The sequence below is a fragment of the Macrotis lagotis genome, chromosome 6 (assembly GCF_037893015.1).
Source record: "Macrotis lagotis isolate mMagLag1 chromosome 6, bilby.v1.9.chrom.fasta, whole genome shotgun sequence".
Taxonomy (NCBI): Eukaryota; Metazoa; Chordata; class Mammalia; order Peramelemorphia; family Peramelidae; genus Macrotis; species Macrotis lagotis.
This window is the reverse complement of record NC_133663.1, coordinates 96,295,906-96,317,065: the sequence shown is the minus strand read 5'-3', so window position 1 is coordinate 96,317,065 and position 21,160 is coordinate 96,295,906. Positions and strand designations below refer to the sequence as shown.

At 34.9% G+C, this 21,160-nt stretch overlaps 1 protein-coding gene across 7 annotated transcripts in view; it reads right to left on the bottom strand.

Annotated features, from left to right (window-relative positions):
- Window positions 1-21,160, bottom strand: part of ELF1 (E74 like ETS transcription factor 1) — a 138,216-nt gene that overhangs the window by 41,352 nt on the left and 75,704 nt on the right. For 6 of the 7 annotated variants that reach the window (XM_074191755.1, XM_074191757.1, XM_074191753.1 and 3 more), the window contains exon 2: window positions 3,477-3,735. In XM_074191755.1, coding sequence (XP_074047856.1) covers window positions 3,477-3,548 — 72 coding nt within the window. In that variant the 5' untranslated portion in view covers window positions 3,549-3,735. Of the gene's footprint in view, window positions 1-3,476; window positions 3,736-4,228; window positions 10,623-21,160 lie in introns of those variants that run through there. The other variant, XM_074191756.1, reaches the window with a different exon arrangement.

The following is a 21,160-nucleotide window of genomic DNA, read 5'->3' as shown; positions in this document are numbered from 1 at the left end:
TAAAAAGCAGAATATCATCTTTACTGCCCATTGTCTGTCATAAGCGTCAACCAAAGATGTCATTCAATTGTAACATGCCATGCTTTCATCTAAATGAATTAGAACTATCATGAACTAAATACAGACTGAGCACAAATGAAGTTAAATGTTCTAATCAAATAAAACAAGAGAATGATATATATATTTTATATATATGGTTAAATAGATCTTAAAAAAATCTTAATTATTATTTTTACTTAGTCTTTTGGGGTTTTTTTTTTAGTTTTTTTTTTTGCAAGGCAATGGGGTTAAGTGGCTTGCCCAAGGCCACACAGCTAGGTAATTAGTAGGTATCTGAGGCCAAATTTGAACTCAGGTACTCCTGACTCCAGGACTGATGCTCTACCTACTGTGCCACCTAGCCACCCCTCTCTAGATCTTTTTGAATGGTCCTTGAACATCAAAAAAAATCAACAAATCCCAGAAATCTAGTCCTAATTTCAAAATTAATATATTTCAATGCAACATAACATAGTATAAGAGAAAACACCTTTGTCAAATCTTTGTTCAAAATTTTGGCTGAGAAAATTAAACTAGACTTGATCCAGACTTGGGTCTCAGAGGAACCAGAAAGGACATCACAGCAGGAAGATAAAATATTGAGAAGAACCACACCTTTTGCGTCACTCAAGGTGGTTCCCCTTTAGTTGTGTACAAGGAGAAATTGTGCAAGGTATCTTACAGCATGTATAAACATGCATATGTGCACCTTAGGAGGGATATTACTCTCCACTTCAAATGCTGTGACAAGCCCCTAACCCTCTCAGATCCAGGATCAACATTATATTACAGCTATAATCCTATGAAAAGAAAACACTAACTGTATTGAACTATAATACAATCATATAATTTTTCACAAATAAGGAAATTCAGGCTCGGAAAAGTGATTTTCTTAAGGTCCCACAGCTAATAAGTGAAGATTAAAGCATATTGCTTGGTCCAGAGATATTTTCAACTTCATCATCCTTTCCCCACTCATAAGAATGTATTATCTTTCAGAAACACTGTATTATAATTCTATATGCTTCCATTCTATATCATCAAACTTTATTCTACCTAGAATATAAAATTCGCTGATGAAATACCTGGCTTTTTATATCTTTAACAGGTAGCAGGTGGCACAACAGAAATTTAAATTAGACCTCAGCCACCTACTAACTGTGTGACCCTGAACAAGTCACATAACCTCATTTGCCTCAGTCACCTTCTTTGTAAAAATGAGCTGGAGAAGGATGACTGAACAAAACAAAATAATGGAACCCCACAAAGCCCAATTAACACAACACCCATTAGGAAATACATTGCTACCATGTGTATTGTAAAGCACACATCATCCTAGAAAGAGAAAGCTGTGAAGCAGTAACTTCTCATTAAACCAGTCTTGCAGGAAATAGTACCAATTTTCTTAAGTGAATTTTGAAGCTTACATTTTCTTCAATAAGACTTCCAATGTTAATGTAGCCTAATTCTGTCAAAATGTTATCTGAGATGAGATCTTATGTGTATGTCTAAGTCAAGGATTTAGGTCAAAACTTTATAATATTTGTAGTGCTTAGTTTAGTACCAGTTTGTTCCCTTTCAATGCAACTAACTGAAGCCCAGAAAAGTTAAGAGACTGGCCCAAGCTCATAACGGCAGCAAGTGGCAAGATCAGGATCTTACCCTGGGTCCTCAGACTGAACATTCAACATCTTTGGACAGTACCATGCATAGTCCTTGTGAGAAACCTCACATGTACACATAATGTAATTCCTAGGCTATAAAGTCCATAGGGGCAGGGACTGGCTTATCCAAATTGTCTGTCTGATAGCACAGTGTACTAAATATCTGTTCTAAGAATTCTCCAATTGCCTCTTCCTCCCAACACATACTTTCAATTTTTTCTAGACCAAAGGTCTAATCAATATTCTCAAAAAGCATTTAATTTGTCTAAGTACAAGAAAATTAAGCAAAATGCTACCTCAATGTTATCTAAAAAAAAGGAGGTTTATTCATAAGATTAGATCACAATTGAGACTACCTCTGACTACTTCTTTCAAGGTTTACATGTCATATCTAAAAAACACAAAGACAAATTGGGATGATAGTATTAGGTTCTCTTAAACGCTTGTATGAAAATAAAAGCCTGACATAACATGGTTCGCTTACTCATGAATATACACTTTTATAACAAGAATAACATAATCATAACCTTGGCATGGTTGCCTTGTCCTTGGCATATGCTTACAGGGCTACCAAGACTTTTGTCAATCAACCCCCTTTCCTGACCTTGCCACAACTAATTACTCCAGTGACAACACCAATTCTTCCTAATTATGTTCCAACTCTGTAAAAAGTAAGAGCTAATTTCAAAGTTCTATCATTTTATCCCCCCACTAAGTGACTACTGTTTCCATGAACCTCCTCTCAAACACCACGGCTTTCTGCCAATATATACAAAACAGTGAATTAAAAGTTATTAAGTGCTGACCATAAGCAAGGCATGGCATCAGATAATGGGGATAGAGAAAAATGAAAAATCATTTTCTATCACAGAGGTGAGATAAGAAAAAGTTGATCAAATGTAAGAAAACCCAAACCCAATTCAATTCCTCAGGATCCAAAAAAGAAAAAAAGGGGTGGGGGGGCAGGCACGCAAAAGAAAAGCATATCTACTACATTCACATTCGTATTCTAGGGTGGGGGGAAAGGAAAGGAGGCATGGCTCACTGATGTTAACTCAATGCCATGTCTCTTAGAAGAGCCACCAAACTATTTTTGGCACATATTCATTTGCATATTTTGTATGTCACCAATGAAACATATAATCATGTTAGAACCAGAAAGAATCTTTGAAATCAAGTTAAACCCCCTCATTTTACAAACAAAGAAATTGAGGCACAGAGAGATTGAATGGCTTGCCTGAAGGCACACAGATCTCTTTTTTAATTGTTTTAGATCATTATTTTTAAAAGCCTATTTTTAAAATGTTATACAACACATTTATTTAAAACTTATCAAGACTGACTTATATTTATATTACTGTATTATATTTATATTACTGTATTATTCCCACCGATCACAAGCAACAGGGAAGTCAGTAAGTTTTTTTAAATCTTTTTGACATGTATTTTCTAACACTTTATTACACAGTATTTAAGCCAAAATTTTACAATCACTATAAAATGTCACCCTGAAAATGGGTAACTTGAGACAAGAAATTAATTCACTTGCCTATGACCCATGTTAGAGGAGAACAGTAACTTGGAATCCAAATAATGTTCAAAACATTTGAGTTCACATTCCCTCAAACTTTAGTTTCACTTTCATTGATAAACTGACTTGCTGTTTTGATGTTTTTAAACTGATATCTTTAAATTTTCTCTTTTAAAAAAATTCACAAAATGCAAATAAAGAAGACAAAGATATTTAAATATAATTTCCTTCATCTCTCATACCTGTTGCTCATCCTCCATGACGTTACTGGCAAATTCAAAGACTAGATCGTTCTGTTGTACAACAGCAGCCATAATAAAGCATTCCCTTTAATGTTTCATGAGAAAAATTTCAGGTTCAAGTATCGGATGGAAGATTCTAGTACTCAACTTGCAAATCACAGATGTCCAAACACTCGAACTTTCTGGATTTTTCCAGTGTTTTAATTTTAACAAAGGATACCTTCTATTGGCTTATTTTTCTTCATTTATATGTCTTCCCCTGAAAATAAAGCAAAAATCACGTGGTTAGCTTCTTGTAACACATGAGCAGGTCATGTCCAAAAAAGAAAAAAAAGTCAAATCAATTCTAGGGACACCTAGCAATTAAAAGGATATAACACAATGAGGGACTTGGACTAGTTAGTCTCTGAGATGCCTTCTAGCTATAAAGCTATGATCAAGCCAATCACATAGTATTTTCTTGTTAAGAGAGCTTGATTATTAGTTGGATTTTCATAAACATTTTCCAAAATTTCATTTTGTCTACAATATTTTAATTTTAAAATATTTATGATTAGCAAATATATGACTACTATAAAAGGAGCAACCTAGACAAACTCATTTTTTTGCCTCCACCTAATTTGTGTACACTTAGAAGTTGTATAATAGTCATTTCTCCCTTAGCAGAACATCTTTGCCCAGGCTGCTCTAGAGGTACAATCATTTTAAGTCAGGTTTTCTGGTTTCGTTCTAGATATTTAAGCAGCTTTTACCTTATTCTGAAAATAAGCAGAAGACAAAAAAGAACTTCAGGCCCTTAAAAAAAATCTTCTGAGATACAAGATGGTTTAAAAACAAGTTACTGTGTTTTTCTGATCTTCAATAGTTGGGTTTTTTTTTAATGTACTGAAATGTGCCCTTATCTCCAGCACAGGCTTGCAAGCAACAGGAAGGAAACAGCACTGACCACGTCATGGCAAATTAGAACATGCAAAGAACTGCACATCATAATAAGAGCAGAAAGGCAACTCAAGAACTAAAACAATTCACAGAAAATAGGTGTATGTTTATAAAATCTACCTTGGTGTTTATAAAGGGAAAATAAATATTTAATAAATCCTAAAGTACTGTTGGTCATAAAAACGACATGAAATAAGCAACTTGAAAATTAGGACACATTTAACATTTGATGATTTTATACAGTGTTTTTAGATGTTAAGTACTGATAATATAAAAATGGTTGGATAGGGATAGGAGAATGTCATTAACTCTTTAATTGTTTTTAAAGAAGGCCAGGGACTTAGAAAAACACATTGATGTGATGAATCAATCACCCTCGAAACTAAAAAAAAAAAAAAAAAACAACTAGCTAGATGGTGCCAAGTCATATACCCATCCTGTTTCTAACTTAAGTAAAACTCATTTCATCTATTTTTTGTTCACTAGAGATCATCAGCACAGAACTGGAATTCCCCAACTGGCAATTACAACAAAATAAGAGATGGGAAAGAATTCATTCAAATACTACAATTCCTACACTGGGTTGCAATACAGAAGATTTCCAATATTTTCTAACATTGTTATAAGTTTCTATAAAACTCTAGGCAAATTAAAAGGGGGTTGGGGTAGGAGGAGAACAAAACTGGGAAATTATTCTCTTAAAAATGTGTATAATGATAGGAGATCTAAGAAAATAGTGTGGCATAGAATTTTACATGGCAAACACACACATTACATAAAAACTGAATAAGTTATTTTTAAAATTACAAGTACAGCTTTTACAACTTTAGACAAATGTATTCAATAAATACCAACCAAGAGTAAAAAATATGGCTGGGTACTAGAAACAGAAATGAAACATGCACAAACAGAAATGAAAGATGCACTGTTCCTATTCCTAAAGAGCTTACAATGAAGTTAGTGAATAAACTATGTGCACAGGAGACAAGGGTGTTGTCTTCCAAACACAGCATAAGTTCTCTAAAAGGATGGAAGACAATTTGCATAAATGTAGAGAAGCAAGGGAAAGACAGAACTAAACGGAGAAATAACTAGCAGTGTGGTCAGAGTAGAGAAGGTAAACAAAGGTTTGTAAAGATTAACTTCAAAAAAGAGAAAACACAAAATAAACGCACGCAAAAGATTAATATTTCTGTGCATAACAAAAACCAAGAGAAAATTACACTCGAAATGTTCAGCAAAAAGAAAAAAAAAGATTAAACTATCTAGAAGCCAACAAGACTCACTCAGGATTGCATAAATAAAATTACAAAATAGTATGATAAAAATAGTTGGGTTTTTGCTTGTTTGGTTGTGTTTTGTTTTCGTTTTTTGGGGGGAGGGGCAGGCACAAGGAGACTGGGTCTTTTTATCTCACCTAGGCTAGAAAGGCAGTGACAGGCCCAATATCTCACCACACAAACTGGCATGGGAGCTAACCTGCTCAATTATTGACCCAAACAAGCTCATCCTTCCTTAGATAGTCTTAGACACCTGCAGCTCAGAAATCAGGAATTCAAACTATGAATGATATCCCACCGGCCAAAACTGAGGCCTTTGCTCTGTCCTCATTCTTCCTGTCCTCCAAAGAATCTGACACTGCTGACTCTCTGTTCTTCAAGTTTTCCAGACAACGCTCTTGATCTCTCATTCTCTCTGGGTGACCTATCACTCCCCAGTCATCTTTGCTAGCTCTTCATCATTATTTCATCCCCTTTCTTGGGGTTATTGTCTTAACACCCAGTTCCCTCCTCCCCTTCTCAACACAGTCTTAACTTTGTCCCTTGTCAGCCCATGTGTCCATCATCTCTATACTATTAACTCTCATATTTCTATACTCATCTCTAATTTCTAGTTCTAAATGACCAACAGCTTATTGGACACCTTGCCCTGGTGATACCATACAGAGCATCTCAATTTCAGCAAATTCATTATTGTTCTCCAAAACCCACTCCTCTTCTAAACATCACTACTTCTGGCAAGGGTACCACCATCTTTCTAATCATCTGGGTTACAAACCTCCATCATCCTGAACTCTTTTTTTTATAGTTGTTTTTTTTTTTTTTTGCAAGGCAATGGGGTTAAGTGGCTTGCCCAAGGCAAGTGTCTCAGGCCAGATTTGAACTCAGGTACTCCTGACTCCAGGGCTGGTGCTCTATCCACTGAGCCACCTAGCCACCCCTGTCCTAAACTCTTAATTCTTCCTGACCACATAGACCCAATCCATTGTCAAATGTGATTGCGCCTATTTCTACATCTATCCAACACATACTCTCCGTACAATTCACCCTGTCACTACCTAGGCCAAGTCTTTTATTTCATTTTGGATTTAAATACCAAATAAGAGAAGCATTCCTCTAAACAATGTAAAACAGAAAATGATTTCATGAGTGGACACAAATCTGAACTATATACAATGTGCTTTTTCCAAATAAGTATCAAATTCAGCACATCAAGTACATATCAAATTTCAAAGTTGTGTGTCTTGTCTGTATTTCCCATTAACCTTTCCTCTGGTCTCTTCTGGGCATTCTGACCTGGACTATTTCAACAGCCTCCCAAGTAGGTGGAGTCAAGAAGTCTTGAAGTAGAGGTAGCACCCCAGGCAGGCTCTCCCAACATTCCCAAATGTTAGAATCAGTGCAAATCAAATTCTGGAGCAGCAAGGCCAACAAAAGGTCAGGTTTAGACATTTTTCCAGTCCAAAACAACTTAGGAGGTTGGAATGAAAGATCAGGACATAGGGTGGAGGATGCCCAGAAGGTGACCCACAAGATGGCAACACCAACTGTGTGTCTTAGGGCTGGGAGGTGAGGCCAGCAGCAACAGTAGCTCTGAGAACTTCCAGGACAGAAAAGGTGAGGGGGTTGGAACACCTGTCACAAAGTAACGATGGGGGACCCCTTATGGTTGCACTGGCCACTAGGCTGGGGACTGTTTGATAACTCCACTGTCCATTTCCAGCCACGTTTATAGTTCCAGGGCAGAGAGGAAAACTTCGGGGTAGGCAAGGGAACAGAGGACAGACCAGGAGAGCAGTGGCCATTCCTCTTCCTAGGTGATAATATCTTAAAAGCACCAAAAATTTCCAAACCCCCAGAACACTCTGAAAAAGAGCAGTCAGGATCACACAAAAGATTTTAGCAACTACTATAATGAAGGAATAGAGAAATTGGACATGAACAGATAGTGTGCAGAGGAGGAAATCAAAACTAATAACTATGATGTGAAAAACTGCTCCAAAACATTATTGGAGAAATGCCTATCAACTGGGAAAGGGCTGAACAGGTTGTGATATATGACTGGGATGGAAGATCATTGTGCTAGAAGAAATAATGAGGAGGTTGGTTTCAGAAAAACCTGGGAAATATATAAACTGAAGAAAAGCAAATGAGAAGAACCAGGAGAACATTGAATACAGTAACAGTAATATTGTAACAATGATCAACAGTGAAAGACACTTCACTGATCTTATGCAAAGAGGATGGAAAAATTCTATCAATCTCTGAAAGCTGATGAACTCTGAGCACAGATTAAATCACATTTTATTTCACTTTTTTTTAGCCAACATGGCTAATTGGAAGTGTTTTTCTTGACTTCATATATAAAATGGGTATCATATTGCTTTGCCTCTCAATAGGTTGGAGAAGGGTAAGGGAGGGGATGAATCTGAAACTCAGAATTTTAAAAATGAATACTAAAAAAATTTTTTTAAAAACTACTAATTGACCTCTGCTTCAAGACTCTCATACAATAATCCAGCTCTCAGACTACAATTCAGCTGCCAAAGTGATTTTCCTAATGGGGCAAGTCTTGCCATGCAAATCTCTTACTCAACAAACTCAAGTGGCTCCCTGGAGGATCAAAAATCTGACTCATCTCCTGCCTCCATGACTTTTGCAGTGGCTGTTCTCCCTCTTTGCCTCTCCCCCCAGCTCCTAAAGCCCTACTACCAATGTTAAACAGAATGTCTTGTGACCCTAGTATATTTGAAGGATTAGAGAAAATTGGACATGCTAACAGCTATCATGTGAAAAACTGCTCTAAAAAGCTAGGTACCAGTTGTGTCTCCAAATAGATGGTAAAAAACCAGGATAGCTTCACTTTTGTCTTTATATCCCTGGCATAACTAATAAAATGCCTACTCAGAGCAGGCACTTCAATGATTCTTGAATTATTGTCAAAGTTCAAAATACACAATAAAAACAATCAGGAAAACATTTACTGTATGAAGCAATATATACTCACAGTTTACAAGTAATCACTATCTTCATAAGACTCAAGGGAGAGAGTTCTTTTATTAGCCATATATAGCAAACTTTTTTATGTACCTTTAAAAAGTCACAGATATGGGAGCTCAGGGCTTTCCCATGGCAAGAACACTTCATCAAAATCAAGACTATGGTCCTAAATCTTAAGGAGGCTTGAAGCAGGGACAAATATCTTATCCAGTTAGAAATAAGGATGAATGACAGGAAACTATCACTAGAAACAGTTATAATCACCCCCCCCCCAGGAAGTTCCCTGTTCCCAGCTGCTGGACTACCATCTCAAGAAAAAAGAGATGGGGGTCTAATAATAATAGGGGGGGGGACTAATAACCCTGCTTCTCTGGCAAAAGTAAGGCATATGGATGACCTGAAACTTAGAACCCAGATGTCATAGAACAGCTGGCTCAGTGAAAGGGTCCTTTTATACTTTTAACCCACAAAGAAGGGGGCAAACACACCAAACACCCAAAAAGTTCTGCTTTAGAAGTTTACCTCCATTCTAAATTTGAGTTACACTTCCTTTTTCTGTTTACTAGATCCAGCTACCACAAGACTCCCTTAATCCTGGCAGAGAGCAGATGGCAATAACGGACAAGAAGTAATGGATAGGCTGAATTAACCCTTTGAATGATTCCAGTCCTACAACTTCAAGATACTGCTTCCAGAGAACTAAATATTTAAAGTTGTCATTGACCTCAAAGTATCAATAGCTTATACACAAATGATTGTTCTAATCAAATAAAAGCTTGACAATTCTTTTTTTTAACATAAATTTTTCTGAAAGTTAAAAAAATTTTTAAATTGTTATATAGTTGTTCAGTTGTTTTCAGTAGTGTCCATCATCTTTTGGTGACCCCATTTGAGGTTTTCTTGGCAAAAATACTAGAGTGGTTTGCCATTCTTTCTATAGTTCTTTATAGATGAGGAAACTAAAGAAAACAGGGTTAAGTGACTTGTCCAGTGTCACAAGGCAGTAAATGTCTGAGGCCTGCTTTGAACTCAGGAAAGTGAGTCTTCCTAACCAGAATCTGTACTTTATCCACTGTGCCATCCAACAGCCCCCAAAATAGGACAGCATCTCACAGATAGCAGGAGAAATACACTAAGTCAAAGAAAGGGACACAAATATCCAAAAACAGTAAAGAAAATTACTTGCAAGGGGTGGCTAGGTGGCGCAATGGATAAAGCACTGGCCCTGGAGTCAGGAGTACCTGGGTTCAAAACCGATCTAAGACACTTAATAATAATTGCCTAGCTGTGTGGCCTTGGGCAAGCCACATAACTCCATATGCCTTGCAAAAACCTTAAAAAAATTACTTGCAGAAAGATAGGTTAAATAATATTGAATAACAAATGAATATTAAATAATAAATGAACCTGTGAAGTTCAAAAAATATCAATCCTTTTGAAAACTTTTTAAATGTCTTTTCACATAGTATTACTATATATGTTATGCATTACAATCATTTATTTTACAGTGATGATATCTCAGATTCACAGACTCCAAAAGCACATCTTTTTAACTACATTATTTTGTCTGTTTTCTATACTGCTACAAATCATAGAACACTCTCATCCAATCTCATTTAAAAAACTGTTCCCTGCAGCTAGCATTACATGCAATGGAAAAGCACTAGAAACTTCTCCATTAAATAAAAAAGAAAAGCAAGGATACCTCATTTTTCCTGGTGTTAGCTGATGATATAGTTCACTGCCCCACCCACTCTTTGAAAGAGGGCTAAAATTGCTAGCAATACCTTGAGATAGGAAAAAGAAACTGAGGGGAATAGTGAAAGCAAAGAAGCAAAGAAGAAACAAAATTATTGCTTTTGGCAAATGACATGACAGGATAGGGAGTCAAATAAAATTTAATTTAAACAATTAAGTACTAGAACAAATTTATAAGACAAAAATAAGTCCATAAAAATTATCATCATTTTGTATAACACCAAAACTCAGCTGGAAGAGACTTTTTTAAAATTCCATTTAAAATAACTACAGAAACTCATAAAATACTACTTACTAGATGCTTATGAGAGCTATTTACTAGATACATATGGGAATTCTATGAATACAATTACAAAACATTAATTACTGCAAATAAAAGTTCATGAAAAAAAGGTAAAAACATCACTTGTACAAAAATATTCATAGCAGCTCTGTTTGTGGTGGCAAAGAATTGAAGATTGAGTGAATGTCCATCATTAGGGAATGGCTGAACAAATTGTGGTATATGTATGTTATGGAACACTATTGTTCTATTAGAAGCCAGGAGGGATGGGAATTCAGGGAAGTCTGGAAGGATTTGTATGAACTGATACTGAATGAGATGAGCAGAACCAGAAAAACACTGAACACCCTAACAGTAACATGGGGTTGATGATCAATTTTAATGGACTTGCTCATTCTATCAGTGCAATAATCAGGCACAATTTTGGGGTATCTGCATTGGAGAATGCCATCTGTGTCCAGAGAAAGAATTGTGGAGTTTGAACAAAGACCAAAGACTATTACCTTTAATTTTAAAAAATGCATTATTTTATTATGTAATTTTGCTATCTCTTATGTTTTATTATTTTTCCTTAAAGATATACTCTCTCTCTCTCTCAACACATTCAACTTAGATCAATCTATAGCATGGAAACAATGTAAAAAAAATAACAGACTACCTTCTGTGCAGGGTGAGGGGAGGGAAGCAAGATTAGGGGGAAAATTGTAAAATCTAAAAATAAATAAATTTTAAAAAATAAAGGTAGACTAATTGGAGAAATGTTATTATAAAAATGACAACACTAAGTTAATTTATTACTTTGGGAAAATGTCTGGCAGAAATTATATAACAGTTTAAAAGCAGAAGAGTACATACCACACTATATACTAGGACAAGATCCAAATATATAAATGACATAGATATAAAAGGAAACATCTGGTTTGTTATTAAAAAAAAAGCAAGAAGAAATTACTTTTCTGATTATAAATAAGGGGAAATTGTTAACTAAAGAGAAAGAATTCAAAGAAGATAAAATGCTCAACTATGATTATATAAAATTTTTAAATTTTACATAAATATCTATGCAGCTAAAATTAAGAAGGAAAGAATTGGGTTTGGGGGAGGCAGTCTCACAGAGGAGAGAAAAGAGAAGAATCCTTGCACAAAGTTTCATTAATATGGATCTCATTTCCAAACTACATAAGGAACTAACTTAAAATCTATAAAAATACACGTTAGCTCCCAATTGACTAATGATCAAAGAAAAAGTACTGGTAATTATATTTTGTTCAGCCATTTCCCAATCAACAAACATCCCCTCAATTTCCAATAGTTTGGCAGTCCAAAAAATGGCTGCTATAAATAAGTTTGCACATAGAGGTCCTTTTTCCTTTCTCATGATCACTTGGAGATACAGGCCTAGTAGTAATATTGCTGGATCAATTCTAAATTGCTCCTCAGACTGGTTGGATCAGATCACAACTCCAACTGTGCTTGAGTGTACCAATTTTACCACATCCTCTCTAATTTTTATCATTTTCCATTTTTATCACATATGTTTATAAATAACTTTGATTTCTTCATCTGAAAACTACCTGTAGGGGGATGGCTTATGTTCTTATGAATTTGAATCAGTTATATAAATATATATATATATATATACATATATATATATTTAATAAATGCAGCCATTATCAGACATATTTGCTATAAAGATAGTTTCCCCTATCTCTATTTTCCTTCTAATCTTGGTTACATTTTTGTTTGTACAAAGGCTTTTTAATTTAACATAATTAAAATGATCTATTTTATATTTTGTAATGCTTTCTATCTCTTGTTTGGTCATGAATTCTTCCCTGTAAGTCTGAGACATAGAGTATTCCTTGTTCTTGTAATTTACTTATGATGTCATCCTTTAGGTCTAAATCATGAACCCAATTTGACCTTATCTTGGTACATGGTGTGAGATATTCATCTATACCTAGGTTGTGTCCTATTGTTTTGCAGTTTTCCCAAAAGTTTTTCTCAAATAATGAATTCTTAGTCCAAAAGCTCAAGTCTTTTAGTTTATCAAACACTAGGTTATTATAGTTAGGTTATTATAGTCATATGTTACTGGGTCTTGTATACTTTATCTGTTCCTTGAATCCACCCCTCTATTTCTTGGCCAGGGCCAAATAGTTTGGGTGATTGCTACTTTATATAGTTTTAGATCTGGTACTGCTAGGCCACCTTCCTTTTCATTTTTTTTTCATTAATTCCCTTGACCTTTTGCTCTTCCAGATAAGTTTTATTATTGTTTTTTCTAGCTCAATCAAATAATTTTATGGCATTTTGATTAGTATAAGCATTGAATAAGTTATGAAATTGAATACTATTGTGCAATAAAAAATGATGAACAGGCAGATTTCAGAAAAACCTGGAAATACTTACATGAACTGATACAAAGCAAAATGAATAGAACCAGGATCAGCGATATTGTCTGATGATCTACCATGAATGACTATGATGAACAAAGCAGTACAATGATCCAGGACAAGCACATGTCCACATAAAGAACTGGTGGCTTCTGAATGCAGACTGAAGCATATTTGCTTCAACTATTTTATTCTTTCTCATGATTATATTTTCTTGATCTGTTTCTTCTCCCACACATGAAATTAATATGGAAATATGTCATATATGATAGTACATGTTTAAATTATATCAAACTGCCCATCATTTTCACAAGAGGGAAAAGAAGGGAAGAAAGTAAGGAGAAAAAATTGGAACTCAAAATCTTATAAATAATGCATATAAAAATTTTCCCAATATATAAATGGGGGGGGCACAATGATGTACTATTCATTAAACTTTTGTGAATTAACTCCTCTGGAAAGAAAATTTCAAATCATGCTTAAAGAGTCACATTGTGCATGCCCTATAATCCAGTAATACCAATACTAAGTCTATGGAAATTATGGCATATGAAGGGAAGAAAAAACTATTTTGCTATTAAAATAATGAAGTGGATAGTGTCAGAGGAATCCTGAAAGATTTATGAACTGAATCAAAATAAAGTGAGCAGACCAGTAGAACATTTATATAATAACAACATTGTGAAAACAAGTTTGAATGCCATATGTAGTCTGATCAAATCAATAACCAGCCACAGCATTCCTTTGGACCAATGATAAAGTGTAGTATTCATTTCCTGCCAAAGAGGTGACAGATTATCAGATTTATATTTAATAGGCATATTAGCAAAATCACATAATGAATATACTAATATACTAATCAAACTACCAAGAGCATACTTCAGAAAGCTAGATAAAATATCAAAGCTGTTGGAAAAATTTTTTAAAAGTCTAGCATATCAAGAGACATAAAAAAACAACTAATAATTAACCATAGGTAAACAATGCTACAAATAATCATCAAGACCATATTGTACTTGTTTAAAAAAATAAAAGTAGATGAATGGAACAAAATAAATAAGATTAATATTGAAATTAAAATTCACTATGTGATAAACCCCACAGCATCAATTATCTAGGAAAAAAACTCACAGTTTGACAAGAATTACTGGGAAAACTAAACTGGAAATCAGAAATTAAGTCTAGAAAAAACATTTCATATATGATAGAATAAACTAAATTTCTATATGATTTTTGAATAATAAAGATTTTAACAATGAAAAATTAGAAGAGAAAGATCAAGTACTTTTGATAGCTATAGGTGGGAGCTAAATTCTTAACCTAACAAGGGATAGAAGAAACCACAAAAGAGAAAATAATGTTGATTAACTAAAATTTAAAAGATGTTGCATAAGACAATGTAACTGGGATAAAAAGTAAAACAAATCAAAGAAAAAATACTTTCGATATTTATGACAAATGTTTAGTAGTAAAATACTCAATATAAAACCAAAAGCCATTCCCAAATAAACAATTTTTTTTTAGGTTTTTGCAAGGCAAATGGGGTTAAGCGGCTTGCCAAAGGCCACACAGCTAGGTCTGAGACCGGATTTGAACCCAGGTACTCCTGACTCCAAGGCCAGTGCTTTATCAACTACACCACCTAGCCGCTCCCCAAATAAACAATTTTAAAAAGAATTGCAAATTGTAAACAATATCAAGAAAGAATTCCCAATATCACTAATGGTACAAGAAATACGAATAAAAATGATTCTAAAATTTCACCTCACACCCAAGAAAGAAAAAATGACAAAAGATGCAAACTGTAAATGTTTCAAAGGCTATGAATTAATTCAATCATCATTGGCAAGATAAAGAGATTAATTGCACTGGTTTTTTTTTCAATCTGAAAATTGGTCCGACCATTCTGGAAAGCAATTTGCCCATATTTTTTGACCCAGATATCCCAGTGCTATGTAAAGTACAAAAGCAGATCGATGATTTTTTTTAAAGGTCCTATATAGAGCAAAATATTTTAAAGCAACTCTTTTCATGGTAGCACAGAACTAGAAAACATAAATTATGATCAATAGGAGAATTTGTAAACAATCTATTTTAGATAAATATCAGGATAATACTCTGCTGCCTTCCTTAGAGATATAATGAACTATAATTGTGAAATTAACAGACATAATCATTTTGCTGCTTAGTTATGTTTAATTATACTTCTTATAACAATGGATGGATGGGAAAGGCAATAGAGATTTATCAGAAAAAGGATGTTATACACTTTTTTTTAAAAAAAGAAAGAGCATTAGTAGATTAGGCTGCAGCCTATTATCAAGAATGATTTCTGCATGAGAAGAGTATAAGCAATATCATACAGGAAATAAGCACAATGGAAGATGCGCAGCTTGTATAAGCAGTACAAGGGATCATAGAGCCAAGTTACACTCTTATCAACAAAATATTTTAAAAAACCAGAAAAAGTCTCCAAAATACTAAATGAACTTCTATGGAGGATGTCAAAGAAATATAAACAAGAATCACTTAGGATGAAAAGATATGGGAGTTAGCCAAAGAGAGATTAAATAATTTTTGACAATATTTTTTACTGATAAGTCAGAATTTCATGCATAATTTTGGGGAAAGCTCAAAGCAATAGAAATATTCTGAAGCTTCCATTTTAAGTCAATTATCTCAGTGATTAAGATGTGCCCATGTAAGATGTGTAAAATATGCCCATGTAAGAAAAGGTTTGCACTAGTTCAAGGGAATGTTTTTGCATCTTATTTCTTCCTACATCTTTTCAGTAAACATCCTTTTGCAAAAGTTAGTTGATTTTAATTGCTTATCAGTGTTAATGAGGAGATATCAACTTGTTAAATGATATTGGAGAAATATTGACATTTGTAAATAACATTGATTATTAGATATTGAGTGCAGTGGGAGAACCACAATAGCAAATATCTAATGCTCACAGCATTAGAAAAATCCCATTAACCCCCTGGGAGTAGCCTTTAGAATTCTGAAGAAAAGACATAGTTAGATGAACTCTGGGAATTCAACCTAATAATTATATATGTCAGCTGAAACAGTTATTACTAGATAAAGAGTAAAGTATCAATAGAGTCTCCTGGGGAAGGTGGTGGAGGAGACTAGAGCAATATATAAAGCATCATGGCATGAAGTTGGTCTGAAAGTGATGGATAGAATTAGTAAAGTACTGCAAAAGTCCAGGTAAGACACTCAACTACCCTACAGCAGAGACAGAGTGAAAGGAGAGAGAAAATATAGTTCATGGGAGTAGAGAAGTATGAATGGAAGGAGTTGCGATCAGCAATGGCAAGGGTGGAAAAATATGGAAGTAACTTTTATGATTGACTTATCATAAAGAATGCGATCCACCCACAACAGAGCTGGTGGTGTTGGAACACAGACTGAAGAACATTTTTTATTATTATTATTTTATGGGGTGTGTTGCAGGGCAAATTGGACTGGGTGGCCTGCCTGGGGAAGCACAGCTGGGTGATTATTGGGTGTCTAGGACTGGATTTGGACCTGGGTCCACTGACCCAAGGGCCAGTGATCTGTCTGCCACCCAGTCACCCCTACTATTATTATTACTATTTTATTTTATTTTGGGTCTTTTTTTGTTTGTTTTTTGTAGGGCAATGGGGTTGGGGTGGCTTGCATGGGGTCACACAACTGGGTGATTGTTGGGTATCTGGGGCCAGATTTGGGCTTGGGTGCTCCTGACTCCAGGGCTGGTGCTCCATCCACTGTGCCACCTGGCCATACCTACTATTATTATTATTATTATTATTATTATTATTATTATTATTATTATTATTTTAATTTTTTTCTCTCCCCTTTCCTTTATCACTTAGGCGGGGTCTATATTTTCTTGGGGAGAGGGGTTATTATGTTTACTCTTAAACAAGAATATTTTAGTAATGTATAAAAAAACATTATTTGTACAAAATAAGAATAAATAAATAAAGTCCAGGCAAGAGATGAAAACACCAGTGTCCATGTGACTAGAAAGGACAGATAAGAGAAATGTAGTGAAGGTAGAACAAGAAGATTTGGCAACTGGATATGTGTGGTTAAGTGTAAAAAAAAAAGGATTATCCCAAAGTTTAGAACTTCAGTGACTGGAAAGATACTCTGAATAGAAATATGAAGGTTAAAAATAAGGGTATATTTGAGAGAAAAATAACCATTTCAGAAATCTGTAGGATTCTCTTCTTTTTTTTGGAAGAAGTCATTCTTGGCTTCTTGGCCTCATCTGTGTCTTACCTAATCTTAATGAATGAATGGACATTGTCTTGGTCAAACTGTTATGTGGGAAAGACCTGGCTTTAAAAAGCCAAGGTCTACTAAAGCATTCATGGACATCTTCAGTCGTCCTGATCCATCCTGATCTGGCCACTGGACCAGAGGATTCCCAAGGATGATGACTTTGCACAGCACCTCCTCATTTAAATTCAATTCACTTGTATGTCACAGCATCACCTCCCCGTGAAGAAGTCACAGTCTTCCTCAAGAATAAAGGACATATATGCGATATCCAGTCCAAATCATCAAAGAGGCAGTTGGTTAGTTGTGACTTGAGCTCAAGGGAGAGAAAAATTTCTGTAAATTACATAGATCTGGGAATTGTCTAACTAAAGGTGATAACATGATGAGATCTCTGAAAAAATAAAGAAGAGGAATTAAGATAGTATATATATATATATATATATATATATATATATATCAACGTATATGGGGGTAGGATATGGATGATCATCAGGCAAAGGAGATTGAGAATGAATACATAGACAAGAGGAGAGTCTACAGAAAAGTCTGTTATAAAATCCCAGAAGAGTATTCATGAGGAAAGAGAAATCAAAGAGTCAAAGGCTGAAAAGAGCACTAGAATTGATCACAGCCACTTGAACAGGGAGGAACAGGATCATGCCTGCTTTAGGAATATCCATTGATAGTGTGGCTGTGTGGAAGACTAACTGGACAGAGAAGACAAAGTAAGGATCAGGGATCTATTTCAGTAGTACAAGTAAGATCTGCTAAACCAAGGTGGAGGTCATGAAAGGGGTGGGGGGGAAGGACTGATGTGAGACAAGCTGTAGAGGGAAACAAGACAGTCACTAACTGGGAAAAGTAAAGAAAGTAAAAACAGAGAGTGAAGGGCTGATACCAAAGGACCAAACCTAGGTGACTAGATGGCAATATTCTCACAATAACTTAGGAAGATGATTAAGTCTTAGGAGGATGATAATGATTATAGATTTAGATGGAAGATGGTTAAGTCTGAGATGCCTCTGGAATATTCAAGTAGAGATATACATCAGGGTTGGAGGAACTCAAGCTGAGTGGCATGAGCAATAGGTTAGAATTCTAGCTTGTCAACTTGCCACCTGTGATAACTTGGGGAAATCATTTATGTTTTCTATGTCTCAATTTCTTCATCTGTAAAATGAACGGATTGGACTAAATGACCTCATTTTCCCTTCTAGCTCTAAATTTCTGGTTCTAAGATAATGAAGCCCATGAGACTTGACAGGGTCTCTGAAAGTATAAGGGGAGAAAAGAAGGTCCCAGGTTGGAGTCCCTGGGGCATACCCACACTGAGGTAGGATTTGAATGCCGGACCAGCAAAGTGAAACTGAATGGGGGGGGGGGGTAAGAAGAAAAGTTTCCTAGGATATCTGATACTTGGAATGGCAGAAATTACATTTACATCAAAATTTCATTCAATATGTTAAAATAAGCTTTAAGTAGATAAGAGTTTAAAACTAACATAGGAGAGAATGGCCTTTTATATCTGCAGTAGTTTGCAAATAATAATATAATATAAAAATACTAAATAAATGGCTCATAAATCATGAGCCAATTTAGGAAATGTAAACAGCAATATAGATGTCAAAACTCAGCAACCATGAAATGATGAATCTTAATTACAGATGATTGATAAAGAGACATACTTGAATTTTTTTCAGGACAGAGGTAGTAGAGACTACCGGGGGGAAGCAGTTGGTTATATGCCATCAGACATGATCAATGTGTCAGTTTGTTTTATTTAAATGTACTTCATTACTTCACAAGGAAGTTATTGGAAGAGGAAAACTGGGAAATGATATTCTATAAAACAAAAATAAAACATTTTTAAAATGTCAGTCTCTACTTACTTACACAGTCAATTGTGGATTAACTATCTCTGTAATTAGATGATGTTTGTCCTTCATTCTCAAAGAAGGCCATGCATATGAATTGGATTTGAGAAAGGGGATGCTGTGCTAAGTCATCAGTCTCACTTTCTCTTCTGGAACCAGCTGGGTTCAGTGGCTAAGTAAGGATCAGGATAACTGGAGACAGTCCTGGTGATAAGGCAATCAGGGTTAAGTGACTTGTCACACAGCTAATGTCAAGTATCTGAGGCCACATTTGAACTCAGGTCCTCCTGACTCCAATAATTTTCAAAAAGCTGTCAATAATCCAAAACGGACCTATTCCCTGACATCAGAAAAAAGTCTTTCATGGAAAATAAGGCTCCAATTCCCTAGAGATAAACAAATCACCTGTAATTTATAATGTTAATATTGATCCTCTTACTTGTATGGATTTTATGAAGAACTGGTAATCATTAAGAGTTCAGGCACATACTATGTCAAGACATTTGCAAAATTACTATTTAAGGTTTTTTTTTAATTGTCAACCTCCTCATGCAATGATATATGGAGATCACCCAATTTCCTAAACTACATATGAAAAAACAAGGTTTCCAACTTAAGTTCTAAGGTCTGTTCATGACACTTCATTATAATGGACTATAAATGGGATCAGTTGGTCAAGGAACTGAGTGTTGCTCAAAATACTATAAGAGTTTTTTATATTTCTTTATGAAAAACTCTATTTGATCCTTCCAACGCTTAATCAATTAAAGCAAAATTTCAGGTAAGGCAAAGTGATGATATGAGTGAGTCTCTAACTATTCCAAAACCCATATTGAAACTTAAAGAGAATTAACAGAAATTTCAGGATTAATTATTCCAACATCCTCCTTTAATAATTGAAAAAACTCTCTGAGAGATCACTGACATTTTCTCAAATCATATAACCAGTAAGATAGACTCCCAGTTCACTGCTCTTTCTAATAATTAAATCTATTTTAATAAATATTCCTAGCAATTTTTAAACATTAAAATTATAAAATGCAAATGATGGAAATAGGAAGTCAGAGGTAAAAAAACTAAAGAATTCCCCCCAAATGAATACAGTGGCTAAAAATGTAAGCATCAGTACAATCTCACAAATGATATGACTCCTTTGTCTCTACTGAGCTCAGAATGCTTTCTACATTGTTTTCTGTTAATCCTGACAACATCCTCATGAGGAAAAAACACAGCAAGTCATTTTCAACCATATTTTTTCACAGAGAGACACTTACACAGAAAGCTGAAGCTAATTACTCCCAAGGTCACAAGACAATTAATTATAAAGTTATAGATTTCCAGACTATTATCTTCTTTCACTGTTAATAATGCTTTTTCCCCCATTCTCTACCACATTCTCTCCATCTACATCCATTAACACAAAAGAGGCACTTGAGAAAGCATTTATGTAAAAGTCTAGGATATCATTTTATATGTAAATCATTAAAGTTTCTAAATTTTTTTAAAATAAAAGTTTAGGTTTCTACCTCTTCAGCTAAACTGGTTACTAACAGGCACATTGCTGAAGTAGGAGTTGAAATACTTAATTTGCTAAGGATAACCAAAAGGAACAAATCAAAATGAGGTCACAGAAAAAGCTCTTTGCTTGGACTGCCCTTGGGATAAGTAACAGACTCCAACTTGGGCAGCTCTAACCTGCCATTCTCAGAGAGAGGAGAAAGGAGAAAGCTCCCTTAGTACATGAGCTTTGGCTGGCCAGCTTAAATGAAGTCATTCCACAGATCAATCAGAAGAGAAGCCCATTTACAGTGATACTGGCATCAGGGCTTCAAGTTCTTCATGTGAATCAATGATTTTGGGGCCTCCTCTT